This window comes from Oncorhynchus masou, chromosome 14, assembly GCF_036934945.1.
Source record: "Oncorhynchus masou masou isolate Uvic2021 chromosome 14, UVic_Omas_1.1, whole genome shotgun sequence".
NCBI lineage: Eukaryota > Metazoa > Chordata > Actinopteri > Salmoniformes > Salmonidae > Oncorhynchus > Oncorhynchus masou.
The window spans coordinates 33,850,206-33,863,241 of record NC_088225.1 but is presented as its reverse complement, the minus strand read 5'-3'; the positions used below and the strand labels follow the sequence as shown (position 1 = coordinate 33,863,241).

Here is a 13,036-nt window from a genome sequence, read left to right as displayed (position 1 = left end):
TTGAATGAAGGATATTAGTGCTCAGGGGGAAACTCCTTTGGGTTCCTCAGACCAGGATTGGGGACCACTGGTGTAGCATGTTGGCTGGAGTTCATCAGTGACTTTCACCTTCACTGAGATGTGAAGCACACTGTCATGGAGAAACAGACTAATCTCTTGCTCTGTTGGCGGTTGACTACGAGTGACGTGCGATGTTGCCCATTAGGTCCAACGTTGTGAGTTCCAGCTCCGCTTGGCGTCAGCCTGGTCCCAGATCTGGTTGAGATTTGGCCTGCTCCTCCGTTGTCATTGTTGGCATGACAATTCCAGGAGTAGTCGGCAGAAGCAGATTGGCCCGCAGGCTAGCTTGGGGTAGAACACAATGTACTCTGACAGCGGTGCCACTGCCGTGACCTGGATAGATCACACAGTCAGGGTGCTGCGCAGTAGGAAGAGGTCAAAGGGCAGTGAATGAAGTGGACAGCAGAGCCATATATTTAAGAAAAGCTCAGCCAGCTTTTAAAGAACTCTTTGAACATTGTTCTAAATTCTAGACATCCAGTTATATAGCATCGTGTTTAAATATTCCCTGTGAAATGTTCATGGGGAACCAACATGGCTGCCTTTAGAATATTGTGATGTCATGTAAATGCTACGTCAACGTCCCAACTGTAAATGTCTCCGAGGGTCACTAATGGGAGTCTCGTGAGGACTGGGAACACACTGTAACATTGTTTCAATAAACCACACAGGAGCATCAGTGTGCAGTGTTCTTTTACCTTGTGATATTGGAATCCCTGGCGACCCCATGATCTGAGCCCTTAGTGTGGTGAACGTGAACCTAAACAACTTCATTCTGACCTCAACTGCTCTCGTACTGAAGGTCACTAAGAGTGCATCCAAAATGGCACCCAGGACCAGGACCCAGGTCTAAAGTAGTGCACTATGTAGGGAATAGGGTGCCAAGGACCTGGTCTAAAGTAGTGCACTATGTAGGGAATAGGGTGCCAAGGATCTGGTCTAAAGTAGTGCACAATGTTGGGAATAGGGTGCCAAGGACCTGGTCTAAAGTAGTGCACTATGTTGGGAATAGGGTGCCAAGGACCTAGTCTAAAGTAGTGCACTATGTAAGGAATAGGGTGCCAAGGACCTGGTCTAAAGTAGTGCACTATGTAGGGAATAGGGTGCCATAGAGCTCTGGTCTAAAGTAGTGCACTATGTAGGGAATAGGGTGCCATAGAGCTCTGGTCTAAAGTAGTGCACTATGTAGGGAATAGGGTGCCAAGGACCTGGTCTAAAGTAGTGCACTATGTAGGGAATAGGGTGCCAAGGATCTGGTCTAAAGTAGTGCACAATGTTGGGAATAGGGTGCCAAGGACCTGGTCTAAAGTAGTGCACTATGTTGGGAATAGGGTGCCAAGGACCTAGTCTAAAGTAGTGCACTATGTAAGGAATAGGGTGCCAAGGACCTGGTCTAAAGTAGTGCACTATGTAGGGAATAGGGTGCCATAGAGCTCTGGTCTAAAGTAGTGCACTATGTAGGGAATAGGGTGCCATAGAGCTCTGGTCTAAAGTAGTGCACTATGTAGGGAATAGGGTGCCAAGGACCTGGTCAACAATAGTGCACTATGTAGGGAATAGGGTCTAAAGTAGTGCACTATGTCGGGAATAGGGTGCCAAGGACCTGGTCAAAAATAGTGCACTATGTAGGGAATAGGGTCTAAAGTAGTGCACTATGTAGGGAATAGGGTGCCATGCATCTGTGATTGACAGGTGAAGACAGACACTGATCTGTTTAATCTGCTGGTGGTGGTGATGCCACACGGTGGCCCAGACCAGACGTCATGGTTTACTGTGGTGTAAACATCATCTATTCTATTCAGAGAGAGAGGGCAGATCCTGTAGATTTCTCTTGGTGAGTGTGTGTGCGCAAGCTGTGCGTCTGTTTGTATGTGAGTGAGTGAGAACAGTGTGGGGCGCTGCCTGCTGATAGTTAGCATGTGGATTAACCAGGATCACATTGGTAATCTCTGAAGGCGCAAAGTTACCCAGACATCCCTGCTTGGCTGACCTCCGACCCCTGGGAAAGAAAGTATTTGAACTCCTAGAACCTGGCTGGGCCCTGTCCAGAAACAGCCCCTAACCCCTCTACCCATGGCCTAACCACTTCATGTAGTTCTGAGAGGAATGGATAGCTGTCAGCAGGTTGGTCTCAACCCTGACTTCCATTTATGTTACATTTTCATTTAGTCTCCCACTGACATCAACGCATGACTGAGTTAGGGCCTAGGCCTCTGGGCTGTTTGTTGTGTTTCTGGACAGGGCCTGGAGAAGGCCTACTGTCTACTCTCTGTGGTCTAGGCCAGGGCCCTGGAGAAGGCCTACTGTCTACTCTCTGTGGTTTAGGCCTCTGGGCTGTTTGTGTTGTTTCTGAACAGGGCCCTAGAGAAGGCCTACTGTCTACTCTCTGTGGTCTGGGCCTCTGGGCTGTTTGTGTTGTTTCTGGACAGGGCCCTAGAGAAGGCCTACTGTCTACTCTCTGTGGTCTGGGCCTCTGGGCTGTTTGTGTTGTTTCTGGACAGGGCCCTGGAGAAGGCCTACTGTCTACTCTCTGTTGCCTAGGGCCCTAGAGAAGGCCTACTGTCTACTCTCTGTGGCCTAGGCCTCTGGGCTGTTTGTGATGTTTCTGGACAGGGCCCTAGAGAAGGCCTACTGTCTACTCTCTGTGGCCTAGGCCTCTGGGCTGTTTGTGTTGTTTCTGGACAGGGCCCTAGAGAATGCAATACTGCTCATCTGAAACTGTCCCAATGAATGCATCGACATTGGGATTTTATAATTTGTTGTTGAAAAGCAAAGTGTGTTTTGACTATAATGATGAACCGTGTGTGTTTTGACTATAATGATGAACCGTGAGTGTTTTGACTATAATGATGATCCAAGTGTGTGTTTTGACTATAATGATGATCCAAGTGTGTGTTTTGACTATAATGATGATCCAAGTGTGTGTTTTGACTATAATGATGATCCAAGTGTGTGTTTTGACTATAATGATGATCTGTGTGTGTTTTGACTATAATGATGAACCGTGTGTGTTTTGACTATAATGATGATCCAAGTGTGTGTTTTGACTATAATGATGATCCAAGTGTGTGTTGACTATAATGATGATCCAAGTGTGTGTTTTGACTATAATGATGATCCAAGTGTGTGTTTTGACTATAATGATGATCCAAGTGTGTGTTGACTATAATGATGATCCAAGTGTGTTTTGACTATAATGATGATCCAAGTGTGTGTTTGACTATAATGATGATCCAAGTGTGTGTTTTGACTATAATGATGATCCAAGTGTGTGTTTTGACTATAATGATGATCCAAGTGTGTGTGTTGACTATAATGATGATCCAAGTGTGTGTTGACTATAATGATGATCCAAGTGTGTGTTGACTATAATGATGATCCAAGTGTGTGTTGACTATAATGATGATCCAAGTGTGTGTTGACTATAATGATGATCCAAGTGTGTGTTTTGACTATAATGATGATCCAAGTGTGTTTTGACTATAATGATGATCCAAGTGTGTGTTTTGACTATAATGATGATCCAAGTGTGTGTTTTGACTATAATGATGATCCAAGTGTGTGTTTTGACTATAATGATGATCCAAGTGTGTGTTTTGACTATAATGATGAACCGTGTGTGTTTTGACTATAATGATGAACCGTGAGTGTTTTGACTATAATGATGATCCAAGTGTGTGTTTTGACTATAATGATGATCCAAGTGTGTGTTTTGACTATAATGATGATCCAAGTGTGTGTTTTGACTATAATGATGATCCAAGTGTGTGTTTTGACTATAATGATGATCCAAGTGTGTGTTTTGACTATAATGATGAACCAAGTGTGTGTTTTGACTACAATGATGATTCGTGAAAAGAATGGAAATGCCTTGGTCATAACATGAGTAGCACATTTTCTTACGATGGTTTGTGGAAAGACACCCATTGTATAAATGGAGAGATTAACAGTGGGTCGAAATAAAGGGATTTAAAGTTAAAGGTATTGGAGAGTTCTCATTATTTCATTGAAATGGTCCAAAAATAATCTTGACAAAATGCTATATTCAATTTTAACTGTAGTTTCTTCCATTCAGCTACAGGTGGAGACATCTGCCCCCACTAAACAGGCATGCAGTGTCCCCAAACAGTTTCAACAATATGTTTAGGAATGCATGGTCTCCTCCTATGTCATTGACAACACATGGATAGGCAAAGATCATTGCATAACCGCAACCTCTATTTTCTGGCCCACATCCTCTGAGATAGTGACTGAAATATTCTGGGCTGCTTTTAAAAATGGACAGGCCATGATCATAACAAAATGGACAGGCTAGACTAGGCTCATAACAAAATGGACAGGCTAGACTAGGCTCATAACAAAATGGACTGGCTAGACTCATAACAAAATGGACAGGCTAGACTAGGCTCATAACAAAATGGACAGGACAGGCTCATAACAAAATGGACAGGACAGGCTCATAACAAAATGGACTGGCTAGACTAGGCTCATAACAAAATGGACAGGCTAGACTAGGCTCATAACAAAATGGACAGGACAGGCTCATAACAAAATGGACTGGCTAGACTAGGCTCATAACAAAATGGACAGGCTAGACTAGGCTCATAACAAAATGGACAGGCTAGACTAGGCTCATAACAAAATGGACAGGCTAGACTAGGCTCATAACAAAATGGACTGGCTAGACTAGGCTCATAACAAAATGGACAGGCTAGACTAGGCTCATAACAAAATGGACAGGACAGGCTCATAACAAAATGGACAGGACAGGCTCATAACAAAATGGACAGGACAGGCTCATAACAAAATGGACTGGCTAGACTAGGCTCATAACAAAATGGACAGGCTAGACTAGGCTCATAACAAAATGGACAGGACAGGCTCATAACAAAATGGACAGGACAGGCTCATAACAAAATGGACAGGCTAGACTAGGCTCATAACAAAATGGACTGGCTAGACTAGGCTCATAACAAAATGGACTGGCTATACTAGGCCCATAACAAAATGGACAGGACAGGCTCATAACAAAATGGACAGGACAGGCTCATAACAAAATGGACTGGCCCATAACAAAATGGACAGGCTCGGCTCATAGGACAGGCTCATAACAAAATGGACAGGACAGGCTCATAACAAAATGGACAGGCCCATAACAAAATGGACAGGCTCGGCTCATAGGACAGGCTCATAACAAAATGGACAGGACAGGCTCATAACAAAATGGACAGGCCCATAACAAAATGGACAGGACAGGCTCATAAAATGGACAGGCTCATAACAAAACAGGTAGGTGTGCTAGAAGAGTAGGACATAGGAATGTATTCCAGAGATCACATTCAGAGGACTAAAAAAATCTAACTGTATTACCTAAAGATCTAGAATCAGATGATCTAATCCCAATCAGTAAAATCGTCAATAAATATCCTGATGAAAAATTATTTTACGGTACCAGTGAAGCGGTCGTCACTAGTTACCACACCACAAGGCCCATCTACCCGACCAATCAGATGGAGTGTGATGACACGTATGCCAATGTAGTTGCATTATCCGGTGTTCGCGTTCTTGTCGGAACTAGAATTGTCTGAAACTTGCCATGGTCAACGTAGCACGTGTATTTTTTAACCTTTAACTAGGTAAGTCAGTTATGAAACAATTTCTTATTTTCAATGACGGCCTTGGAACAGTGGGTTAACTGCCTGTTCAGGGGCAGAACGACAGATTTGACCTTTCGGTTACTAGTCCAACGCTCTAACCACTAGGCTACCTGCCGCTTCAACTGCATCATTTAGCAAGTCACCATTTCAGAGTTGACTAGTTCTGACTAGCACGTGAACAAGGCAAAACTGATGGTACGTTTACATAGCAGGTTACGATAACCTCATTCTCATAACCTGCCACGTTGATTAAGAAAATAGTTTGTTACATACAAAGCGTCTTGCACAACTGACTTAATTGGGTTATCACTTTTCTCATCTATTTCGGAATCCACCACTTTAAACATCATTTGCATGATGATCCGCGAGTGGAGAATTTCATCCCAATTCCCTCTCGTCGTTTACATATGATCTGTATCAATAAAGTGACAGAGAGCGAGAACGAAGGAGTTGAGCAAAATCCAATTGAGAGAAAGGCCATACGTTTCCGTTACCTCATTGATTTGGTTATTTATTAGCTATAATAAAACCAACAGTGGCCTGTTCTAAATGCCAAAGTGGTAATCGGATTTTATTCCAGCCTGGTCTCAAGGACAAGACGTAACATAGTACGTGGAAATCCAGGACACTCAAATTAGTATGATACAGTGCAATCAGAAAGTATCCAGAACCCTTGACTTTACAGCCTTGTTCTAACGTTGATAACTGTTTTTTTTCTTCCCACAACCCCATAAATGACAGAACAAAAACAGGTTTAGAAATGTTGGCTAAATGTATTAATAAAAAAAAATGGAAATATTACATTTACATAAGTATTCAAACCCTTTACTCGGTACTTTGTTGAAGCACCTTTGGCAGCGATCACAGTCTTCTTGGTTATGATGCTACAATCTTGGCACACCTGTATTTTGGCAGTTTCTCCCATTCATCTCTGCAGATACGCGCAAACTCTGTCAGGTTGGATGGGGAGCGTCGCTGCACAGCTATTTTCAGGCCTCTCCAGAGATATTCGATCAAATTCAAGTCCAGGTTCTGTCTGGGCCACTCAAGAACATTCAGACTCAAGGACATTCTCAGTCCCTGTCGCTGAAAAACATCCCCACAGCATGCCACCACCATGCTTCACCGTAGGGATGGTGCCATGTTTCATTCAGGCGTGACGCTTGACATTCAGGCTTACAAGTTCAATCTTGGTTATCCGACCAGAGAATTTGTTTCCAATCTTTTAGTCCTTTAGATGCCTTTTGGCAAACTCCAAGCGGGCTGACGTGTGCCTTTTACTGAGGAGTGGCTTCCATCAGGCCACTCTACCATAAAGGCCTGATTGGTGGAGTGCTGCAGATGGTTGTCATTCCGGAAGGTTCTCTCATCTCCACAGAGGAACTCTAGAGCTCTGTCAGTGACCATCAGGTTCTTGATCACCTCCCTGACCAAGGCCCTTCTCTCCCGGGCGGCCAGCTCTAGCAAGTCTTGATGGTTCCAAACTTCTCCATTTAAGAATGGAGGCCACTGTTCTTGGGGACCTTCAATGCTTCAGACATGTTTTGGTACCCTTCCCCAAATCTGTGCCTTGACACAATCCTGTCTCGGAGCTCTATGGACAATTCCTTCGACCTCATTGCTTGGTTTTTGCTCTGACATGCACTGTCAACTGTAGGACCTTATATAGACAGGTGTGTGCCTTTCCAAATCATGTCCAATCAATTGAATTTAAACACAGGTGCACTCCAATCAAGTTGAAGAAACATCTCAAGGCTGATCAATGGAAACAGGCTGTACCTGAGATTAATTTCAAGGCTCATCACAAAGGGTCGGAAAACCTATGCAAATAAGGTATCCGTTTCAGATTTTTATTTTATTTTTTACAAATGAGCAAAAATGTATAAAACCTGTTTTCGCTTTATCATCAGCGGGTTTTTTTTTGGTTGTTGACTTTGTCATTAGGGTGTATGGTGTGTAGATTGATGAACGTTTAACTTAATCCATTTTAGAATAAGGCTGTAACGTAACAAAATGAGGTAAAAGGGGTCTGAATACTTTCTGAATGCACCGTATGTTACGTTTGGTATGGCTACTGCAGTCAGGTGGCTGCGTAGGTGTATAACACACAGCCAAAGGTTGTGAGTTTGAATCTCATCACGGACAACTTTAGCATTTTAGCTACTTAGCATGTTAGCTAACCCTTCCCCTAACATTACCCACCTAGCTTGAATTCATAACATAGCATACTTTCTGCAAATTTGTAAAATATCATACGGAATGGGTGCTGGACATCCCCAGATTAATATATACCATACGAAACATATACTAAAAATGTAGTATCTCGGATTTACGTACAGAATAATACCAAACGCTCCGAGACCAGGTTGCTTATTCAAGGAAAGGGAATATTTAGTTGTAAAACAATGCACTCAACCAGATCAACCACTCAATCAGAGTGCAAGCTAATCATGTTGGAAATTTACTCATAGTTAGTTGTTTTAACCCAAAATAGGTTTACTCCAATATCTACATGCCATTATAAAAACAAACAAATTGATACATCTTGATTTTCAATTTTTGTTTTCAAAAAAAATCCACAAGTAACACGTACACAGCTTCAAAGAAACGGTCATTAATGCATATTTAGAAATGGTCTGATTTAAGATTAAACGTCAACACTTTTAAGGGCAACCCTGTTACTTTATTTGGGCACTTCAAAACAAATTTTATTTGTCACATGCGCCGAATATAACGGGTGTAGACTTAACCGTGAAATTCTTGCTTACAGGCCTTCACAACGATTCAAAGTTTAAAAATATTTTTAAAAACATGGGGATTGTAACAAGAGGAATAGAATACACAATAATAACGCTATATACAGGAATTACCAGATCAATGTGCAGCTATATACAGGGATTACCAGATCAATGTGCAGCTATATACAGGGATTACCAGATCAATGTGCAACTATATACAGGGATTACCAGATCAATGTGGAGCTATATACAGGGATTACCAGATCAATGTGCAACTATATACAGGGATTACCAGATCAATGTGCAGCAATATACAGGGATTACCAGATCAATGTGCAGCTATATACAGGGATTACCAGATCAATGTGCAACTATATACAGGGATTACCAGATCAATGTGGAGCTATATACAGGGATTACCAGATCAATGTGCAACTATATACAGGGATTACCAGATCAATGTGCAACTATATACAGGGATTACCAGTACCAGATCAATGTGCAACTATATACAGGGATTACCAGATCAATGTGCAGCTATATACAGGGATTACCAGATCAATGTGCAGCTATATACAGGGATTACCAGATCAATGTGCAGCTATATACAGGGATTACCAGATCAATGTGCAACTATATACAGGGATTACCAGATCAATGTGCAGCTATATACAGGAAGTACCAGATCAATGTGCAGCTATATACAGGGATTACCAGATCAATGTGCAGCTATATACAGGGATTACCAGATCAATGTGCAGCTATATACAGGAAGTACCAGATCAATGTGCAGCTATATACAGGGATTACCAGATCAATGTGCAGCTATATACAGGGATTACCAGATCAATGTGCAGCTATATACAGGGATTACCAGTACCAGATCAATGTGCAGCTATATACAGGGATTACCAGATCAATGTGCAGCTATATACAGGGATTACCAGATCAATGTGCAACTATATACAGGAAGTACCAGATCAATGTGCAGCTATATACAGGGATTACCAGATCAATGTGCAACTATATACAGGAAGTACCAGGTCAAGGAGAATGTGCAACTATATACAGGAAGTACCAGGTCAAGGAGATAAATGTGCAACTATATACAGGAAGTACCAGGTCAAGGAGAAATGTGCAGGGGAAAGTGACTAGGCATCAGGACATACCATAATACAATAAATGTACAGAGAAGCTGCAGATGAGTGGAACAGTGTGTTTATATGCCTCCTCAATGACTTACTATAGTCATGCATTTGTTTTCCATCACAGATGAGAAAACAACATGTTTCTATGAAGTTGTTAATGTAACAGTATAACTTTAATCTAGCTGGCCATTTCACATCTAGGAGACAGTCTCCTTCCCGAGTGGTATGATGGCTGCGTGGTCCCATGGTGTTTATACTTGCGTACTATTGTTTGTACAGATGAACGTGGTACCCTTCAGGCATTTGGAAATTGCTCCCAAGGATGAACCAGACATGTGGGATCTGAGATCTTGGCTGATTTCTTTTGATTTTCCCATGATGTCAAGCAAAGAGGCAATGAGTTTGAAGGTGGGCCTTGAAATAAATCCACAGGTACACCTCCAATTGGCTCAAATGATGTCAATTAGTCAGAAGCTTCTAAAACCATAACATCATTTTCTGGAATTTTCCAAGCTGTTTAAAGGCATAGTCAACTTAGTGTAAATACCAACAACGTATCCACTCAGCCCTACTACCCTAGGCTAAATACCAACAAGGTATCCACTCAGCCCTACTACCCTAGGCTAAATACCAACAAGGTATCCACTCAGCCCTACTACCCTAGGCTCAATGCCAACAAGGTATCCACTCAGCCCTACTACCCTAGGCTCAATGCCAACAAGGTATCCACGCAGCCCTACTACCCTAGGCTAAATACCAACAAGGTATCCACGCAGCCCTACTACCCTAGGCTAAATACCAACAAGGTATCCACTCAGCCCTACTACCCTAGGCTCAATGCCAACAAGGTATCCACTCAGCCCTACTACCCTAGGCTCAATGCCAACAAGGTATCCACTCAGCCCTACTACCCTAGGCTCAATGCCAACAAGGTATCCACTCAGCCCGACTAACCTAGGCTCAATGCCAACAAGGTATCCACGCAGCCCTACTACCCTAGGCTCAATGCCAACAAGGTATCCACTCAGCCCTACTACCCTAGGCTCAATGCCAACAAGGTATCCACACCGCCCTACTACCCTAGGCTCAATGCCAACAAGGTATCCACGCAGCCCTACTACCCTAGGCTCAATGCCAACAAGGTATCCACACTCACTATGTCCTCTGTGTGCTGTTCTAACCCATCTATGAAAGGGTGTGATGCACTCTTGGTTGGAATGAGATCCATGTCCATCTCAGCTTTTCTCTTCCTTGGAGAAAAGGTCAGTGGAAGGTCTTTATCCTGTGGAACATGGGCCTTCATATCCAGCAACACGCTTCTGAGCTGTGAAGACAGGTCAGTCACGTACTGTTCCTCTTCCAGATGATAAGTGAGTTCTGTGATCTCTTTAAGATATCCTGCACATTGCCTCCGTAACCGCAACAGCTTCCTAGAGGACCTCTTCTTTCCTCTGCCAGATGGACCTTCGTATGGACGGTCAATGTTGGAGTCTCCGGTGGCCCGCTTGGTCTTAAACATGACATTTCTTATGTCACTGTCAGTGGGGTAATAGCGCCTGCGAGTAGGTGGAGGGGCTGCTCTCCAAGGAAAAGCTCTTCCACTACAAAGGTGTTCAGATGACACTTCATTTCAGTCATCTTTCTCACACCAGACAGAGTCAGCTGCTCAATCTTCTCTCTCAGCCTGGCATCTACAGCTTCCCTAACATGAGCTGCCTGTTGGAGAAAGAACACATGGGTTTATCATAAAGTGGTCAGTGGGTAAGGGGGTAACTTAACCAACACTCTATTATATAGATATATTTACCTCGCCAACAACTGCATGTGAGCTGTGCTCAGAGAGGGAGGGGAACCTAACGCAGTAGACAACCTCTGCCTTCACGGAGCTGGGTGTTTCACTTAGTGCTGCCTTCAGAGTTTGGGAGGCCTCCTTTTTAGAGCGCACTGTACTTTCCTCAATCTAGACATGAAAAGGGGGTATTTGTTACATATGTAATGGTACTATGTTAGACCGATTCACAGGTTGTGTTTACATATCCAGCTCAATTCTGTTACATTTTTTTTTTAGACAGACCTAGACCTTGAGTGCATACCTTGTTTCATGTTTACCTTAAAATCAGGAAAGCGGATAACGTGGGCGATGTTTATTATAGCCTTGCAGTCCACCTTTTTGGTATTTTGTACCAGTTTCCGTCTCTTTACAAAAGCATGGTCTTCAAGCTACAGAAGATATAATCATACATTTGACTTTTATAGCACTTTTCTAGACACCCAAAGCTCTTTACAGTGTACAGGGAAACTCACCACCCTAACCCCACCTACATACTCTTGCAATAAGTGCCATGGCCTCTTTAGTGACCACAGCGTTAGGACAACCCTTTAAAGTCCCATCTTATTGAGGAACATTCCACTGTTAGTACTTCAACATTATTCTAATTAAATGTTATATAAAGTGTGTGGTGTAAATGACAGTGATCCGTCTATGAACTTACTTCCTTCTTGTCTCTTTCAGCAGCATATTTCTCTTTGGCTTTTGTCTGTCTGTCTTTGCCCTGGTGGCATTCATACGTCTTTGTGCCAACAACTTGAAACGGAACACCATTGAACGGGATACTTTTACTCTCCCAGCTGAGTTTTTTCCGTGCCAAAGGCTGTGCATCTGTTAAAAAGGTCAACAATATGATGTATTACTATTAGAACGATAGGCTTGTAGGGAAACTAACAAAGTTTCTCCCTGGTCGAGCGCTTGGAATGGAATCTGTTATGCTAGCTAACTTAGCTAGCATCATTTTAGATGAGAGTAGCAAAAGTTAGCTACTCGTTATAAAATTAAATAAAGACAAGACAACGTACCCTTTTGTCCAAAACTTTTGTCCTTTCCCAATATTACGAATTTCAGTGACGTTGCCAATTCTTGTTCCCGAATGTATTTAGTTATTTCGTCCTCAAACTTGAACTCGAGATATGCCATTTCGAAAATGCGGCGTTAGCGAATAGGTTCTTCTTCTTTGAGATTGGGTTGGCGGATCGCATTCAACCTTTAGCAGCATACACTGCCACCTACTGTTCTTCTCCGATTAGGTTTACCGCTACCATGAGACTGGAGTATATCCCTTCTATTTTGTTATATATTTTTTATAGCAAAGTATAACAAATGCCCTACAATTTCACACTACACTCACAAAATAATAATAAATACCATGCTCCGCTATTGGGGTGGCAGGGTAGCCTAGTGGTTAGAGCATTGAGCCAGTAACTGAAAGGTTGCTCGGTCAAATCCCTGGACTGACAAGGTCCAAATCTGTCATTCTGCCCCTGAACAAGGCAGTTAACCCACTGTTCCTTGGCCGTCATTGAAAATAAGAATTTGTTCTTAACTGACTTGCAGAGTTAAAATAACAAATATATATATATTTAGTCCTACTTCATGCCA

At 42.7% G+C, this 13,036-nt stretch overlaps 1 protein-coding gene across 1 annotated transcript; it reads right to left on the bottom strand.

Annotated features, from left to right (window-relative positions):
- Positions 1 to 8,149: 8,149 nt before the first annotated feature.
- On the bottom strand, positions 8,150 to 12,613 carry LOC135554777 (uncharacterized). Its single transcript, XM_064987207.1, has 5 exons — positions 12,457 to 12,613; positions 12,096 to 12,262; positions 11,713 to 11,823; positions 11,411 to 11,563; positions 8,150 to 11,319 (listed from the first exon to the last, which is right to left on the bottom strand). The coding sequence occupies exons 1-5, from the start codon at positions 12,572 to 12,574 to the stop codon at positions 11,131 to 11,133; spliced, it is 738 nt and encodes a 245-aa protein (XP_064843279.1). The 5' UTR covers positions 12,575 to 12,613; the 3' UTR covers positions 8,150 to 11,130.
- Positions 12,614 to 13,036: the final 423 nt, after the last annotated feature.

Excerpts from the sequence above, each read along its gene's own strand:
- LOC135554777 (XM_064987207.1), bottom strand. The coding sequence starts at position 12,574 with ATGGCATATCTCGAGTTCAAGTTTGAGGACGAAATAACTAAATACATT. Across the intron at positions 11,824-12,095 it reads CTGAAAGAGACAAGAAGGAA|CTTGAAGACCATGCTTTTGT; the intron begins GTAAGTTCATAG and ends TATCTTCTGTAG. Across the intron at positions 11,320-11,410 it reads CACATGCAGTTGTTGGCGAG|GCAGCTCATGTTAGGGAAGC; the intron begins GTAAATATATCT and ends TTTCTCCAACAG.